The sequence below is a fragment of the Leuciscus leuciscus genome, assembly GCF_965113295.1.
Source record: "Leuciscus leuciscus genome assembly, chromosome: 5".
NCBI classification, from domain to species: domain Eukaryota; kingdom Metazoa; phylum Chordata; class Actinopteri; order Cypriniformes; family Leuciscidae; genus Leuciscus; species Leuciscus leuciscus.
In genome coordinates this window covers 26,343,704-26,363,583 of record NC_138729.1, presented here as the reverse complement: position 1 = coordinate 26,363,583, position 19,880 = coordinate 26,343,704, and the positions used below count along the sequence as shown (strand labels likewise).

Genomic DNA, 19,880 nt, shown 5'->3' with positions numbered 1-19,880 from the left:
GCCTGACACAGGTGTGCCGCGACAGACCGCTCCACTGGAGAGATAGCCTTGTAACCCTTCACCGCTCCTCCATCAAGGGTAATGAGGGGGGAGGAGCTACCCAGGCAGTTTCTGGCAGTAAAAGGTGCCGTCCACGACCTAGTAAGCTCTCCATGCACTTCGGGAAAGAAAGGCTGGGGCGGCAGGCTGAGAACCAACACGGCCCGCCCCGAGAAACCAATCATCCAACTGAGACTGAGCGGGACACGGTGGAGGATTCCACTCGAGCCCGACAGCCTCGGCGGCCCGTTTCAGCATAGCTGACAGCCTGTACAAGTGAAGCACTCACCTTCTTCGCCCTCAACTGGCCGTCAGACAAATAAACACAAACACAGAAATGTGATGCTGTTAAAACAGCAGTTGAGAGCTCAGAAGGCTCGCGACCACCACTGCACTCGCGCTGTAGAATCACCAGTACCGGGAGAGACTTCTTGAAGAAGCACCGACACACTCGCTCGTTGTAATATAACAATACTCTTCAGAGACATCGACATGAAGACCAATCGGCTCTGAAGCGAAAGACAACTGATGCGTGCATACACTTCCGTATTTATACCCGCGCTGCGGGGCGGAGTGTGAGATGCAAATCTCGCATGCCAATGTGCATTGGCTCGTTTTAACAGTACTCGAAGATGACAGGCTCCCTAAGCGTGATCCCATTCAGTCAACGTCGACTACGTCGAACGTGAACAACTGACGGGAACTCATGATACGATACTATTATACAATTATTATAAGACATATAACAAAATGTACTTTAACATAATGGGTCAGATGCTTTCTTAACTTCTGTTTTCTCACTCATTTTTGTTGTGTTTATTTTGTGACAGAGGAAAGTGTGCAGCACATTCACATATTGATCTAAATGCCACTCTCATGAGCGTGGATAGCATCAGGTTGTTCGCTATATCGGTATTTCAACTTATTTTTACCGCTAAGCAAAGAGCGAAAAAGAACTTCACTGGGAGTATTTCGGGGCATTTAAACCTGTATAGGAAGGTGTCCTTCAGAATGTATAGCGTTGCTTTCTACATTTGAAGACCTGGGGGCGTATTACAGAAACTTTCTATCTTAAGTCTTAAGTTAAGTAAATTAGGACAGAGCTGCTGTGAAGTCAAACGGAAAACTCTAGAGATTAAAAAGAAGAAACAAAATAAGTGGTTGTAACGAAGGTATGTTGTGGCCGGGAACCGGCGAACATTTAACAACTTTAATAATCATAAAATAAATAAACACAAAACGAAAGTAAAGGCGGCAGCCCCTCACAGCCGACTGCCGCCACATATAAACAAAACATAACATAACATAACATAAATAGTCCAGGCCTGGTCCTCTCTCGTCGCTCCTCCTTTTATGCTTCCGCATTCTCCGTGAGAGATACAAGACCGGTGCAGCGCGCAGGTGTCGCTCATCATCAATCACGTCACCGACCTCGCCCTGCTTGCCACAGTGATGCTTTTCATTAAATTAAGTTTTGATAAGCTTGGTAGAAAAGGCAAAGTCTAATCCTTTTATTTCGTAATTATTTGTCAGAGTTTTGTTGTTAAAGTGCAGCACATCATTTGGGTGTTCACAAAGTTTTTCCACCATCAAACATTGCTGTTTTTCATCTTGTATCATTTATAAATGTGACAGGGCTATTATTATGTGATTTTTACAATTGGCTTTCAGATTATTTTGAAGTTCGGACACCATTGGTGTTGTCCTAAAGTAAAGACAGTTTTTAGGATTTTTGTGGAGTTAGGATGCTTCTGTAATACCCTTTTCCTATCCGTAGTTAGAAATGACACTTAAGAAATGTCATTTTGTAATAGCTTTTGTCCTAAATGAGGTCCTAACTGAAATTGCCATGGTTACCAAACATAAGATAGAATTCTAAAGTTAGGATCTTTCTGTAATGCGCCTCCTGATCTGTAAATTTACTCTTAAGTCTAGGCTATATTTTTGCAGGTATTTAGTTGCTTGTCAGTCCACCTCTGGGTTAGGTCTTAATGTGGAGGGTACCGGGCAAGCTGTGTGGGCATCTTGCTTTGCTGTTCCCACACGTCTCTGCCGGACACGAATGAACCTTGACCCCTCAAGGTCCTCACCATGGCGGGAAGAAACTCCATTCAGTCAACAATTTCTATTCAGTGTCGCGCCTGTATTTAAAAGCCCGACTCACATTGTGGTCAACGCCTCTCCATTGTCTAGCCAGCAGGCGAGGTCAGAAGACTGGCTGCTACAGGCTAGAGCAAGACTTCCGAAAGCCCATTCACATCTGACCTGACCCTCTATTCAGTGCTGAGTCATAGGGATAAAACGCTGGGAATCTGGCTTCTCTCTCCCAGATCTTTTTTTCTATTGGTGTTTTTCTGTTTGAAGAGCAACCAAAGTGACAAATTATATTCTTAAGAGAAGCATTTGTTTCTGCTCGGGCATGGGGATGTTTAAGATGCAAATGCTTTTTTTTTTCTTTTTTTTTTTGCGAGAGAGGGAGAGAGAGAGAGTGTGAATGGGTTACCGTTTCAAAAGGCATCACCATGGCTGTTTTGTGTAATGCTAAATGGCTGGATAAGACTGACTAAGACTAAAGAGGATGTTAGTGATACATTTAATGGTTACATGTAAGTGTAAAATGAATTACCGGTAAATCAACTCTTTACACTACACTACACTACACTACACTACACAATGTACACTATGTAACAATTTTTTTTAATTATTTTTATTATTAACTTAATTTAAATACATCAATACATCATCAGTCCTCTTTCCAAAACATGTTTTGTATTACCCTGATTTACTATGGTAAGTCTATTATAAGTGTTTATATTTTAGACCTGACGGAATGGTTTTCTCAGGAAATTGCATACATATGCACATGCATATCATGTCCAGAAAAGCTACTCTGCCTACTTTGATGCGTGTATGATGTGGGAGTGGCTTAGGTTAGTTGTCACAACGATCGAGAAAGGTTGACAAGGAGCACGATAAATCTCCATCCTCTGGGGCGTCACCCATTTAAAAAAAAAAGCAGAACAGAGGGGAGTCTGCAGGCAAAAATTGTTAGTTCATGTTAGTTAATACATTAACTAATGTTAACAAATGAGACCTTATTATAAAGTGTTACCCAATGTCCTTCTGCAAAATGCATGCAGTTTTTGTTTTTTAACTGCTACAGGGCCAAAGGTTAGGCTATATAGTGTACCTTTAAGTTTACTCTTATGACTTGAGGGCAAACCTAACCCTGGTAATAGCATATTTTAACTTAAATCAGGAATTACAGGGACACACAGTCTGCTGCTGTGTTTTTATTTGTCCATTTGTGATATGTAATATCTTGGTCTGTCTATCTATCGGAACTGCGTACCTTCTAGTGAATCCACCAGTCTCAATAGCTTGGTATATGCTGACACTGTGTTTTTGACTGGTGCATTGACATAACAATATAAAGAAATCATGTACACTCTGTTTACGAAATCTGCGCAGATGCAAGTTTAAATTGATACATTTGGTTTAGGGATATAGAGTAGACTAATATATTCTGGAAAACAATATGAACAGGTTGTGATACTTCTGTACTGAGCCACTGAGAATAAGAACAATTCTTCATTACATTCTTTTGTTCTTGGACTCTTATTCCCTGCTCCATCAATATCCATGGGCTCACTCGCTATGTTTTCAATTTACTGAAAACAGGCACCCCATATCCCCCTCCCCACGTCCCAATTCTTGACTTTGTTATGCTTGAGCTGTTGACAAGACTACAGTGAGGTAAGGGCACACAAAAAAAAAATAGAGAGAGAAAAAGACTGCATGCAAGCCCAGATTTCAGATTGAGGTCCCAAGACACTAGGTACAGGAAAGGGGTTGGGGCTTCACCTCAGAGTGTTTTAAATCATCTTGAGAGGATCTCTTTGATTCTCTACATGCTGTGCTTGTTGAGAGATGCTCTGTTGCGCTTCTCTCCTGTGGTTCACCTGTCAGTGCTGGGAAAGTAAAAAGTGGTGGGCCAGCGAAGGGAATAGGAGAGGGTGGTTGGTGTTTTATCTCCTTTCACAGGCCCCCTGAGCCCCATTGTGTGGTCTGCTGTGCCACCACCCAGACCTCCTCCAACCGCCAAGGTAGAGAGGGGCTGTTCGGGGATGGGCTGGTCTGGAGAGGGTGCACACAGATGGATTCTGGATGTGATGGCTTAAAGAGGCTGCCAGCTCTCCCATTTAAAACCGCTCAGCGCAGATGTTAGCTATTGGGGTGATTTTCCCAGCTTGTAATGAATGAGTCACTGTAAATCTGTACTAAGTCCAGACAAGCAGTGTCACAGCCTCTGCTTCCCCATAAATGGTACTGGGGTTGCCATCAGCGCAGGGGTTGAGACCAAGTCATTGACCCTGCCAATTATTTACTAATCCAGGCAAAGAGGGTTTTCCACTATACACACAGAGCATGTTTGCACTGCCTTATTTCACTTTTATAACAGTTTAGCTGCAGTGACAACAGATCACAGGCTGACGCTGGATGTGGATGTCCATCATTTAAAAAGTAATAAACTGCCCCTGCTAGTTGCACGAATGTAGTGGAAGTGGCATTTGCATGGGAATTCAAAGTGCCCTTCAGACTTTTGAGCAGATATTGAAGTAGGTATTTATGCTTGTGTGTGTGTGTGTGTGTGTGTGTGTGTGTGTGTGTGTGTGTGTGTGTGTGTGTGTGTGTGTGTGTGTGTGTGTGTGTGTGTGTGTGTGTGTGTGTATACATGTATGATAGTCTTTTATGTTTAAATGTATGTTTAAAAAATACATACATTACTGTCAAAAGTTTGGATCAGTAAGGTTATTTAATGTTTTTGAAAGAAGTCTCTGAGAGAAGGCTGCATGTATTTAATCAACAGTAACTGTTTTACATTTATATATATATATATATATATATATATATAATATATATATATATATATATATATATATATATATATATATATATATATATATATATATATATATTGAAATGTAATTTATTCCTGTAATGGCAAAGCTGAAATTTCATAGCCATTACTCCAGTCTTTAGTTTCACACGATACTTCAGAAATCATTCTAATATGCTGATTTGCTGCTCAAGAAAGATTTCTTATTATCAATGTTGCAAACAGTTGTGCTGCTAACTTTTGTGGAAACCGTGACGCATTTATTTTCAGGATTCTTTAGCGAATAGAAAGAAAGAACACCATTTATTGGAAATAGAACTGTCAATTTTTGCAATTTAATGCATCCTTGCTGAATAAATTTCATTAATTAAAATCTGGTATAAAAATAAAGTAATTAATTTTTTTTTTTTTTTTTTTTTTTTTAAATAGGCTTTAGGGGTAGGTTTAGTGTAGGGAGAGAATATACAGTTTGTACAATATAAAAACCATTACGTCTATGTAATGTCCCCATTTAGATAGCTAGGTAAACATTGTTGCCTTTTATTGCCATCTGCAGTTTTAAATCCAAAATGTTCCTTAAATGATTAGTGCCGAACTGATGCAGGTGCTTGTGAAAAATATTACAAAAGATTAATTTGTCAACCGTATATATATATATATATATATATATATGTACACACAGTATATATATACAGTATATATATTTATATTTATATATATATATATATATATATATATTCAATATTTATTATTTAAATGTCAGCCTTATGTGAAAAAGCTTATTGATAAAAAACAATTTGTGTGCACAAGCACAGGAATCTGCATCCCATTGGCATCACACTTTTTTTCTGAATCACTACAGAGAACAGCCCCTGATTCACAAAACATGCTTCCAACACTGAGGTAAGGTACAATTTCCCCCCCAAAATATGTGACACTCAGAACCTAGACTGGAGGTTAAAATGTACATAAAAGGCATATGATTTGGCAGTGCAGAAGTGTCACTGGTGCTTCCTCAAAAACGTTGGGTGTATGACATTCCTCAATGGAATTGTATTGATTTATGGACAGTATGGCACTCATACGTTTTACCTACCACATCATGGTGGTCTCCCATATATTTTTGGAGCAAATTAAATCTGGTAGTTCACTAAAACAACAGCCAGTTGCTTTGGTAATCATTCAATCCCAGTGAAAATAAAGGAAAAAAGCATAAATACAAACATTAGGGATTGTAAAAATAAATAAAGAAAGGTCAAGCTCTTCTCTGTCCAAATGGGAATATATCTGAGACATCTTTTATATGCATTTGTAGTCGCTGCTTATATGGAAAGTACATTATCACAGTCCCTGGGCCTTAAGTGCAATAGCATTGTTCTGAAGCCTTGGAATGGACCACGGTAAGTGTCCCTGTGCCGTCTGGATTTATGATCCTCTGGAGGACAGCTCTGATCTGGCACTGGTCACTTGGCTTTTAGAAGAGTGAAGAGAGAATCGGTCTGCTTTGAACTTTCACAAGGCTGCGTTTTTTGGGGAGCTGCTCTCCCATATGAGCGGCACAAGACAGTAAATCTCTAGCCTGTGCGGCACAGCTCTGCTTAAAGTCTTCATTTGTTGCCCCGCAAGACCTTGGCGGTGTTCCAGTGAAGCATTGGGCTTATTGATCTTGGCTAGGGCAGCTCACTCTCCTCACTGGGATTTTGGGACCTACCTTAGCATCCATGCAAATTTATAGGGACTCTCACTTCACCGCTCACGGCCAACCTCTTGGCCATTTCACCAAACAGTTGCGCACATCGTATATTTTACTGCGCAAGCCCATTTTTTTACTAACCTCCCAGAAACAATTAATTCCCCTTGTCTGAAAATGCCTTCTTTCCTCAAATAGAATGTCAAATGAGTAGTGTACCTAAATATGCAGTATTAATAAAAGAGTTTTAAAGAGCAAAAAATACCCAGATGACCTTCTCCATTCTCCAGGATTCTAAAGTGTGCATTTGAAAGACAATTTTTCCACAAGGCCACAGGAGAGGAATCGTGACATACGAGAGTCACTGGTCACATGACATTGCCCAGATGTACTATGTACAAATTCTATTCCATACTACTCAAATCCACACTTTATAGAAAATACATTTTAAGCTTTTTTATCATATTTATTTTGAACTTTCTATTTATCAGAGAATCCTGGAAAAACGTCTAGGTTACAACTGTAACCTCTGTTCCCTGAGAACAGGGAACGAGACACTGCATTGATTGACACTTTGGGGAACGCCTCAGGTGTGACAGGTGTCTGAAATCACTATCAAATCACGGCAATCCTATTGACTGGAGACAGCCCATGACATCATCACTGTGCGACCCAGAAGTATAAAAGGGGCGCCTTGCTAACATAACATTCACCTTATCGTCTGAAGGGACTGTTTGGTAGGCAGGCCCCGAGGCATGGCGAAAAGATGCAGTGTCTCGTTCCCTGTTCTCGGGGAACATAGGTTACAGTCGTAACCTACACGTTCCCTTTCGAAAGGGAACTCGCACTGCGTCGATTGACGCTTTGGGGAACAATATACCAATGCCACCATGCTAAGGGGAGTGATAACTGTCAGAACCAGCTAAATTCAAATGAAATGCCAGAACCACTCACCCTCAGGTCATACTGGGCTGTCAGTGACAGCATTCCCTATGGTCATAGCCCAAGCTAAAGGCTTCACAGGAGAACCTCCATAAACTTTGTTTAAGGCGAGACACTACAGGTGAATAGGGTACATTTTTTAACTAGCAGATATCATCATGAAACTTTCCCAGTTGATTACCTACATTAAGATGAGAAAAAAAATGTATTACAAGTTTTCTGTAATTTAATGTTTAAATATGCAAATGGCCATTATCTAATTAAATATGCACTAATTTGCATATATTTGAAAAAAATGAAATCTGAGTATTGGATAAAGCCAGGTTCAAAATAATTTTTTCATTGTGTTGACATATTAGATGGGGAAAACAAATTACAGAGGGATTTATGGATACTTTTGTTATCCTGTAAATCAGAATATACTGACGATTTTCGCCACGTTTTTTGGAATAAAATGTAATATAAATCAGGCTAGGAATAATATATTTACAAATCCCTCTGTAAATGTCTTCATAATATAACTAGGTACAAGACTGGAAAGTTTGGTGTATATAGGTGCTACTGAAGTGGAGATTTGGGACTTGGAGTATGAGAGAAAAGTCATTTTGAGAAAACGGGCTTTAAAGATTTATATCAGCCAATGAGATTGCGCATTTAGAGTTAAATCCCCCCTTTTACTTTCACGATTGGTTGCTGATAAAAAGGAAATTACCATATTTGGATCTGACAGCATTGTACAGGAGAGAGAAAGCTTAGAACACCAACTTTTGTTTAATTTATGAGAAATCTACAGACGCAAACAGACAAAGTGTAGTAAAATAAAGACCTAAATGTGTATTTCTGACTTTTTTCACCACAAGTCTGAAAGAAGACATGTTAAAGACAAATATCCCAAAATCTCAAAATTGACCAGTGAAAAAAAAAAACGATGTTTTTGTCTGCCATGTCTCGCCTTAATGAAAGGCCTACCTGGGCCTGCTCAAGGGCCTAGGACCACAGCTTCAAATTAGAATGGTGTCCCTTCTAGGGAATGTGGCTAAGGAACCCAAAGGAGCCCCAGCCAATCACTATTCAGGGGAACATACTCACCCGAAATGCCACCAGGAAGGCCTGACCTGGCGTCACTTACATTGGACACTTCAGTCTGGCCAACTTCCTGTCTGTCTGAAGACAGAGCCTCTGGACACTTGCCTTTAGATAAGGCATCCAACTGAGGGACTGCGAAGCTGACAGTGAACCACTAGGCCCGGATCTCAGAGACGGGGTATCCAGGAAAGCATGACTCAGCATAGCGCTTACAACCCTTGTCAGCGAGGGGAGTTTCTCTGCTCGATCCACAGATCTACCCAGTGCTTGTATTTCAAAGCACAGAGGAGGCCTGAAAAGGCCTAGGACTGATCTAACTGGGAGGCCTCACCAGAGGACTGTCTGACCAGACTCAGGAGGCCGAGTATTCATAGTGACCCTCAGTGAGGGGAGCACATGGCCTGCCTGCCTGGTAGGCAAACCAGGTTGTAGGCCAAAAAAGAGATTCCGAGAGGGAACCAGTAGCAGAAAGTGAACACTTTAATCGTGCTAGGGCGCAAGCTCGCCCTCAGAAGCTGCCTGCTAAGGCCAGCTGAACTGATAGCAAGTGGCCACTAGCTGCCAGAACCCAGTATCGCAGGGAAACCACTTACAGGGAGGCCTACTACCTGATAACCAGTAGGCTCGCTACCTAGTGCCCATACTTGGGAACTCACCTTCAGGGAGGCCTGGTGAGGCCTACTACCTGATAGCAAGCTAGAAAACTGGTTGCTATGAACCCCGATTCCGGGTTTCAGTCCCAGAGTGGCCTGCTAAGGCCAGCTGCCCAGTCCTGGGGCTCAGTCTCGGAGTGGTCTGTTAAGGCCGGCCGCCTGAAAGTTTTCTTAGGTAAGAATGGACCAGTAAGGTTGGGTACTGCTTCATGGTGGCCTGATAAGGCCAACCGTCTGACAGTGGTCTTACTAGCTGGCAAAAATTACCCATCTGATTTGGCTGATCATGATTGAGGCTCGCCTCCAGAGAGGCCCACTGAAGCCAATTGTCTGATTGGCCAGTGAATTTAACAGCCAAGCACCCTATCTGCTGGCTGTGTACCCCATCACTCGAAAACTCATGAGATGCCTACTCGGCCTGAGGCACGCCAGTGCTGTCAGCCAACTACCCATACTGCTGGGGACTCACATGGTATGGTCAACTAGCTGATAGCAAGTCTATTCTGCTATGAACACAACACCGTTGGGAACCATACTACACCAACTCAAATATTGGGTCCACCCACAGGAGGCCTCCTGAGGCTGGCTACCTGGTTGCAGCTTTAATGTATGTCCCACAACGTTGGGACTCTCTTCCGAGGAGGCCTGTTAAGGCCTACTACCCGTCAGTGAGTCTACTGCCCAAACTACTAAGGCCTACCACCTGAGGCAAGCTGGCCTGAAGAGCCCTTTTGGGGGCTGCCCGTCAAAGAGGCATGCTGAGGCCTACTACTTGCAGCCTTCGTTGGCAGATAAGCTGTTTACACAGCGCCTACAGTATCTTGGCACCTACTGTAACCACATTGCCTCAGCATAAGCGGGACCCGAACCACGAAGTCCAGACGCTGAACCCTCTTCACTCGAAAAGAGGGCCAGACGAGAGCGGAGCGTTTTAACAGAAAAACGCTCACAATTTGCACAGACAGCTCCATCGTGAACTGCCTGTGCGTGCTCTTCCTTCCCAGACAGAAACCGCACAGTGTCACCCGTGTCAAATATCTTGAGCACGGGTCTGCACACTTCTGAAAGCAATCAGCCTTCTCAGTGCATTTCATAATTACCTGATTTTCAAGCGCTTTCAGACAGAACAGTCCCTGAAGACGAAAAGATGAATGTCATGTTTGCAAGGCGCCCCTTTTTTACTTCCGGGTCGCACAGTGATGATGTCATGGGCTGTTGCCGGTGAATAGGAATGCCGTGATTTGATAGTGATTTCAGACACCTGTCACGCCTGAGGCGTTCCCAAAAGCGTCAATGAATGCAGTGCGAGTTCCCTTTCGAAAGGGAATGCCAGTTTCCACAAAAAATATTAAGCAGCACAACTGTTTTCAACATTAATAATAAGAATTGGTTCTTGAGCATCAAATCAGCATATTAGAATGATTTTTAAAGGATCACACATATGATGTTACCTTTCAGTTTAGTCTTGTTAATCCCCTAGTTAGTTTCTTTGTTTACTCATTAGTCACACCTTTGTCTTTTTTAGTTCCCTGTGTATATTTACTCCCTGTTTTGTTCAGTTATTTGTCGGTTATCGTCTTTGATTGATGTGTGGTTTGATGTAGATATTTCTCCTACATGTATTATTTGTTCATTTAAGACGGTTTAATGATATTGCTTTCTTTGTGTGTGTTGCTTACCACAACATGTTTGACAAAGTTATTTTTAAATGTAATAATATTTAACAATATTACTGTTTTACTGTATTTTTGATCAAATAAATGCAGTCTTGGTGAGACTTCTTTCAAAACCATTAAAAAAAATCTTACCAACCCCAAACTTTTGAACAGTACTGTACAGTATATATTCTCCACTGCAACAAAAATACATTTCATATTGAAGACACTGTTCATTTGGAGTATTTTAGAGCATGATGTTTGAATTGCTCCTCTCAATTTGACTCATTGTGAGCCCCAAAATCAACAGAAGAGCAGGATGATAAAAAGATGCCAAATTCTAACTGACTTCTGTTTTAGCATATAGCTACACTCCTGATCAAGCATGTATATGTAGAAGTAACTATTACAGGAAAGCAGGTTGTTATTGGAGAGTATATTACTTACATCCACAAACAATGAAGAGTGTAGAAAGGGGGGACTGTATACACTTCTTGCTTAAATTTTGTTTTTACATGTTCCCCTCACCATGCTTCACATGCTGCTAGACTGAGGAAACTGAAGAAATGAAACTCTTTGAACATGTACATTTTTATAATTCCATTGACCAAGTTGATCTCTGTTTCAAAATTGGTCTTAAAAGATTGTACCTTCCCAGTCTGTGACCCACCTATTTGGATTTAACCTAAAGTATTTGCTTCTTTTTAAATGTGTCCAAAGCATTAGATATTGTCTGTAAGTGATATTTTATGGGGCCTCTTTGAAAGCTGTGTGCCTTGCCAAGCACATAACTGCAGGCTCTTTAGACATTGAAAAAAAACCACACAAAAAAAACAAAAAAACAAGTGAGACCAGCTCAATTTCATGGTAAGTGCATCTGGCGATATCTAGACATTTCTTTCAAATGTGTTCTCCACAGCTGACTGATATCTTCAGGGAGAAACTTGTCACACAGAGTAATTGGCTTTCTGATATCTGAGAACACAATTATATGCCCAAGGTAAAGGCCTGAAGATGTTCTTCAGTTGTTCTTTTGAGCTAATTTAAACACAAACTTAATGAATATTGCAATTGAACATGAGAATTCAGTAAAAATGTTCAAAACAGTTTTTTTTTTTTTTTTTTGAGTCGTATACTCTGACATATTGATTATTCATTTTCCTTTTTCAAACGAATAAACCATGAGTTTAACAGATATTTATTTCCCTCTGGAAGTTATGCAGCCCAGCCATATAATTCAGATCTACAGTACTATACACCACTATCCAAACACAGCTCAACATATGAACTCATTTATGTTCATTTAACTCTGACTGGTGCTATGAAATGGTCTAGTGGCTGTTTGCTTGGGCAAGTAACCAGAGAGTTTTGTGGTTTCCAAACCCACATGGAATTTATCCATGGCACCCAAGAGAATGACATGTAACCTGAATTGCCTTGGTAAAGCCCCAACCTCAAGAATGGAAATGAAAAGACATTCAAATCTGCAGCTGACTGTGAAAAACATAAATAATGGTGAGAACTCCAGAGAAGGACTGGATCCATTGCAGCTCGCTTTGGCTAGAGAGCAACAAGAGGAATTACAGTTTGGCTTCTGGCCACTGGCCTATTTGTGCAGGCCAGACACCCCATTCAGCTCATGCCATGTCTGGCCCTCTTCAGACAACCCCTCACATGACCGCGGATTATGTCATCTCATCCTATAGACGGGTCAGAAAATTCTAGCTTGCATAAATGGTTGATACAAAATATTTATGCCTTCTTGCACACACTGTATGAATGTGCATTTGCTCTTTTGTTTTGTCATTGTTTTTCTTTGAAAGAATGACAGTTCCCTATTTGTGTTTCCTGAAGAAAAAGACGTGACACCTGTGAAGACACTGATTCTTGCTGCTCTTCTCTTGAAAGCATCAAATGTAATAGTAATCTCTGCAGGCCAAAAAGCAGCAGGGTTCACTCAGCCCCCTATGCAGTTATCAGTCAAGTGTGGGCCAGTCTTAGTTATCAACCACCCTTGGACACATGACAAATTAGCATTTTGTTGTATCAGCTGGCTTTAAAACAATATGGCATGTTAATTTTCTTAATGATTGATTTTTCTTTCATATCACTCCCTCTCTGGCTCATTGTGATTGTGTGGTGCCTTTGTAACAGCGTTGAGTGTCATTAAAAATGTATTTGCTGAATTTGAATTGAGGGACCATTTTTTTATATCAAAAGAATGGATTGATCCTTGTTCTGTTTATCCAGTTGCTACGCCTGAACCTAAAAAAAATGCATACATTTTTCTGCTTTCAATATTACAGTAAATCAAAAAACAAATTAATGCAATGTACAACGCATGTGACAGTATCGAATTTTCATGTTGCGATAATTGCTGTAGCTTTTATCATGGTTTATGGTATAATCATGATATTAAAATAAGTTGCAAAAATTGTGTTGTCATAACAGGTTTATTAACTTTTTTCCTATAACAAAAACAACTGAACATTTAAATACAATAAAGCAATACAAAAAAATGAATAAATATTTTGAACAGATTTAAGTGCAAAAAAATTATAAAGAACAAGTAACGCTTTACAATAAAGTTTCATTAGTTAACGTTAGTTAATGCATTAACTAACTTTAACAATGAGCAATAGCTACATTTGTTACAGAAGTTATTCATCTATGTTAACTTGTAAAAGAAAATACAAAATGTTAGTTCATGTTATCTCAGGTCCATTAAATAATATAGTTACTTTGACTTTAATAATGTTATTAAATGCTGCAATTAACTAAGATTAATACATGATTTAGAAGTATTTTTCATTGTCAGTTTATGTTAACTAATGGGAGAAAATGTAGTTTTTGTCAAAGATTACATTCAGAACGGTGATCAAAACAGATGGAGTAGATCGAGTGCATCAACACCCCCAGAGCTTCACAGTCCTATACCTCGTCCTGGGTCGACACTTCTTTCAGTAACTTTTGGCAGTTTTGATTTACATACTGTTTAATGCGAAGGGAAAAAAAGTTGTTTTAAAAAAGTAGCCTAATTTTTGTCCACCCGCCCAATGCATTTTTCTCCGCTCCAACCCGATCAAAGGAAGCCCAAGCCAAATCTGGCAACACTGTCACCTGTGTTTTGATCAAGAGATTCAGTACTCTTTCAGAAGATGTATAATAGCGCCCCATATCGACTTATCCGGCAATGGTGGGAAAGCGTTTTCTCACAAATTACGTACATTTTCGTCAATGGTGGGGAAAGAGTTAAAATGCATTCTAAAAATCTGAGTAATTCGTAATAAATATTTACTCACGGTATTTTGAAATTCCCACGAAAACAAGTTTGTGCATGTTCAGTATTGTAATATATCGTATACCGTCCAATATACAGTTCCGCATCCTGTTTTGTGCAAAGGAAAATGTACAAATATAATCAACTGTTATTCAATTCAAACAAACTTTGAATATTGGCTTGAAAACTTGTTTGACAGTTTTGAAAAAAAAAAAAAAAAATGGCTTTAAGATTTAACTTTTATTGTCCAGGTGGATAAAAACGGTTATTGGGATAGTACAATTACAATGTACAATGTTGTTTTCCTCTTGTTGTTCTTCCACTCCGCCTATTGTGATTTTAAGTGAAATTGAATGGCAGTAGACAACTTTTCAAAGCTGTAAGCTGCTCTCTGCTCTCTCCTGGAGGCTTGACTCTATGACCCAGTGGTCATCCCAACAGCCATCTGCCACCATGGCGCGAGGCTTACCATGTCCACATTGTCACGCAACTTCAAACCAATGTGAGCTCAGCTAAAGGAAACTGTTCTATGTTCTGTCAAAGTTTACGCTTAATATTATTTATTTATGAGAAAGAAAGACATCCTTGTGTGTTTGTTTCCTCCGTTTAAATGACCTGAGAGATCCAGTGCAAACCTTGTGTTCACCAGAGGGGGGCCTGCCATAGACAGACATGCAGTCGGACAGACGGACTGGTAAGCCAGCAGGCCCGGGGCAGCTCCTTTTACCAAGACGGATTTGTTAACACTGTTTGGGTCGGTCGAGCGCCGGGCTGAAGGGACCTAATCTGTCATTAAACTCCTGTTACACTATGAGCGAGGCACAGCTCAGTGCCCCCTAAAGACTCTACGGGAGGAAAGATGAGACACAATCTTCTGACTCACTGAAGTAGGCTGTCATGAAAACAGCAGACACTAATAAAACCCAACACAGTTAGACGCCTGCGCTGCATTGCAAAACCAAGTGCTACATTTGTGATTCTTTTCGAATAGAATTCAGTTACAGTGCTTTGGACAAAAGACTCATGACACTGAACAGTTTTGTTTGATTTTTCAGGTCTTTCTGTCTGTTATGAATAGATTAGCAGCGAGTGTCCGTCATGCTTGCAGATTGCGAAATGATAGACGTGGTTGCATCTGTTTGTTGTAGCAACTTATCCTCAGGTCTTACTTTATGTGCCCATTAACTGTATTTCCTTGTGCTTTTATCTTGTGCTTTTATCATTGCAGGTTATCTCATTTGGTTAGGGACATCTGATGCTGTATCTTTTTTGTGTTGAGGAAGGTAGATGGTTGATAACAGAGTATGATATCTGTGTATCTCAATGTCTATGGATATCATGGTTTCACCACGTCTCCTATATTGTTATCTGATGTCAAATGTTCAATCAGAAAAAAAAATTAACTTAAATATGCACTGCTATTCAGAAGTTTAGGGTCGGTAAGATTTTGTAAAATGTTTTTTGAAAGTTACTTATGCTCACCGAGGCTGCATTTATTTAGTTAAAACAGAAACATTGTGAAATATAATTACAATTTAAAATAACTGTTTTCTATTTTAACATTTTAAAATGTAATTTATGACAAAGCTGAATTTTCAGCATCATTACTCCAGTCTTCAGTGTCTCATGATCATTCAGAAATCATTCTAATGCTGATTTGCTGCTCAAGAAACATTTCTTATTATTATCAATGTGATCTTTTCTAGAAAGTAATAAAAGAACTGAAATCTTTTGTAACATTATAAATGTCTTTACTGTCACTTTTGATCTATTTAATACTTCTATGCTGAATTTTTTTTTTAACTTCCATAAACTCTGAATCTTTTTTTTTTTTTTACTGCTGTGTGTTAGTGAATTTTCTGTGGATACAGGATTGATAGTATACAATCCCGGTGTAATTATCATTTTGCTCATATGCAGTTTGGTTCATGTTTAAATGTATAGTTGTTCTTACTATACATATTGTTTCAAAGCAGCTTTACCGAAAACACATGTTTCAATGAATTATGTCACTGGATTCTAATGAATAGGGAATTTAGGATTAAATCAATTCCCTAGTGAGCAGCCAGCCACAGTTAAATGTTAATAAAAAAAATTCCCAGTAGTTGTGATCATCTGTAGCAACAAAATAATGTCATATAACAATCAAATATACAGGCCTGCAAATCTGTATGCATTTTGCGTAGCAGGTTGCCTTTTGACCTCCAAGTACACAGGTACGATTTGTCACTCTAAACTGAGCAAAAAGCTGGTGACGCCTTTCAATTTGCATTATCAGAAAGGCTGTTCCAGAGTTTTGGAGGCAAATGCAAAAAAGCTGTACACCCTTTGGTGGACTTTGATATCCTAGACACTATCAATAGTCCAGACTTTTGTGACCTTAAATAGCCTGATAGATTTTGTGTTAAGTAAAAAGGACATCAAATGTTTTTCTACATTAAATGTGATTTTTATTATCACAAATGACTCCTGCAAAACTGAAAATGTTCTTGCTATGACTTACAGAGTTAGTCTTGTTGTGACATTTGAGCAGAAGTATGATATTCCTTGACTTGATCAAATTTAACAGATGGTTCTGATCTGCTAGAGCTATAATGAAGTGCTGACATAAAAGTGTAATCAAGAAAGCTTTGACAGAGCACAAAGATTTGACATATGGTCCTTTTAATCAGCTGTTACTATCAGTTTTGTATACACCAAGTACATATTAACCAAATCTGCATAGTTTCCCTGCTGCACATGAACCTCACATACACTTCCTGGACATGAACACATTTCGGCTGTTCTGTGAGGAATGTTTTGACCTAATAAGTAGATACCAAGCTTTTTACCTTTAACTATTTAGAGATTATTAGAGGGTTTGTTTCGAGAAAAGAAGTCTTATTGTTATAGTAAAATATCCCTTATATTATGTTTTAGGGTCTCAGAAACAAGGCCATTTTAATAGCTTGAATATCTCGACTTGACAACACACTTCAAAGATCCTCCATAAAGGATTTGACTACATCCTGTATGTTTGGGGTCTTGTGACTTCTGATGTAAAACATGATTAAATGCAATGCATTTTCACATTATAATTATTCTGTAAAGTGTTTTTTGCTAGGGTTAAATTAACCCCAAACAGAAATAACATAAGAATGGATACTGATCACCTGCAAGACGAGTGCATGCATACTTTAAGATACAACAGAGATACTGTGTAATAATAATATATCCTTAATGGTATCTGCTTCCTGGGTTCTAATTAGGTTAGAGGATTAATTTGTATCCCAAACATAAAAAGTGTCAAATAAATCTCCTTTAAATTTTCATTTATTTTTTAAACAGCATTTCAGTTTGAATTTGAGTTATTGCCTGCTGGATTCTCACCAAATCTGCACAATCATTTTAGGTATTTTTGGGAAGACTAGCCAAAATTCTCTTGGTGCTATTTTTAGAGAGCGGTCATAATTAAATAAGTTTTTTTTTTTTTTTTTTTCAGATACAGAAGTACTTTGAATTGCAGCCGCTGAACCGAGGGAAGCGATGGATTCTTGCAGGCACCACAATGAACAACATGGAGGCTGTGAGGGAGAGTTTCAGTCAACTCATCAGCCTTTTGGAAGAAAAGGAGGTGCTACCTAGCAGGATATGATTCAATCAAACTTCAAAGTGGAAAGTGGGTTTGAAGTGTTGCTTGCTAGAAGGAATTTTTTGGACCTCTCCTTCGTCGTTGTTTTATAACCCACTGGAGACATAGATGCAAAAAGCCACATGTTTTGATGGGCTGACTGACATATTTGTCACCCTTAGGTCAAGGGCCACACATATGCTGATTTAGTAGCAGGTGAACCAAAGTCCTTCAAGAGATCAGAGTTTCACCATTATTTGTAAAACTAATAAGCTATATGATAAGCTATATGTTGTTTATTAGTTGGTTGTCATGTGGTGTGTGTGTGTGAAATTTATGTAAATAATATATATGCATACAATATGATGCATGGACCAATCCATATTTCTTATAATGGCTAAAAATCAGAGCATTCATTCAGCACCTTTATGGAAAATACTTTATTATGTTATATATTATATTATTGTATTTTTTATTATTATTATTATAGCAAATCTAGTGTCCCTTGAACTCAATTATTCTTTCTTCTTTTTAGAGAATGTTAGAATGGCTTCGTAGACAAAATGAGTTCAACGTTCTTTTTTGTTGTTCGAAAATACGACACACCCATTTACTTGGCACTGGTTTGAGCTGGAATACAAACTCTATCAATCAGTGTCCGCAACAGCTGCATTTGACAAGTCCCTGTCCGCCAGGCTTAAGCCCTCCAACTATCTGTGGAGACTCCTCCCCGTCTGCCACCTCACTCTTTGCCCAGCCACGCTCTGCAGCCTCACCCCCTGCTTCCTGCTGGTATTATCCAAATTCCTCTCCACAAATTTGGATTCCTGACTGCGCACCTCTCTGATGTGCATTTTGTCTCCAGACTTGTTTCAAAGTAGTTTAGGACTCACACATGCTGTGTTTTTGTATATTTATAGTGTTAACCTGTGTATGTTTTGCCCGCCAATTGCCACTTGATGTCTTATTTTTGGGGTAAACCATTTGTACTGCTTTTAAATCGATTTGAGCACATGTACCAGTTAGATATATCACGTGATCCTTAGTATACCCTCAACCTACAATCCTCACGGCAACACTTTACTTTAAGGTTAAATATATTAACATTAGTTAATCCATAAGGTATGAACTGCACATTAGTGCACCGTTTTTAGAGCCTTTATTAATCAAGGTTAATGTTTGGTTAAATAGATACTATTGTTATGTTTGTCAATAATATATGTTAAAAATGTATTGTTGAAATTAACATTTTTATTAAATATCTAATTATTATAAAGAATTTATATTTATTAAATGCTGTAAACTTGTAAAAATTGTTTGATGTTAGTTTATTTTAGCTATGACATTCATGTTAACCTTATTTTAAATGATCTCCATCTCACATTTGAATCTGAGTGTTGTCTTCATTACTATAAATATAAAATTATTTGGAATTATTTATTATGTGGAATTGTTTATTATTACTGACAAGGGCATTTAAGTGTAAAATACATCTGATATGCTGCTGGTTATTTTTTAGCCATTGGCTTCTCAATAGCAAAATCAAAGCAACCCAGTAAAATAATCAAACTGTCCATCTTATCATTGCTTCCCCATCTAATCTCTGTCTCGAACACAAATTTCATGCGCTCATGGTCTGATGTAGATAAAAAAAAGGAAGTTAACGTTTCTCAGACAGAGTTCCTGATCCAGCCAGGTTCATTTTTTTCTCCCTCTCTTTTCAAACTATACACGTTGCTTTGATACAATGTCTGTCACGCAGGTTGCCCCTGCGATTCTTTGATCTGCTCTTCCTCTGTCTGCGGCTGACGCTCTTCTCTAGTCTGCTGCTCTTGTCTATCCGCTCTCAGAGAAAGCCCTTTGCCCCTTCTTTCTCTGGGCGCTCTGCTTCCCTTTGGTCACGCTAATGGAGCCCACCCTCAAAGCAGATACGCTGCAGAAAACCAGTTTGGCCTGTTAGAATTGGCTTGTCTCTCCGAAGAAGAGGCCCACAGACAGATTGCACAGGCCCTAAGGCCAGGAACT

At 39.2% G+C, this 19,880-nt stretch overlaps 1 protein-coding gene across 2 annotated transcripts in view; it reads left to right on the top strand.

Moving 5' to 3' along the window:
- Positions 1 to 19,034, top strand: part of arl15a (ADP-ribosylation factor-like 15a) — a 184,587-nt gene extending 165,553 nt beyond the window's left edge. For both annotated transcript variants that reach the window (XM_082168800.1, XM_082168801.1), the window contains exon 5: positions 17,727 to 19,034. In XM_082168800.1, the coding sequence (XP_082024926.1) occupies positions 17,727 to 17,879 (153 nt within the window). In that variant the 3' untranslated portion in view covers positions 17,880 to 19,034. The remainder of the gene's footprint in view (positions 1 to 17,726) is intronic.
- Positions 19,035 to 19,880: the final 846 nt, after the last annotated feature.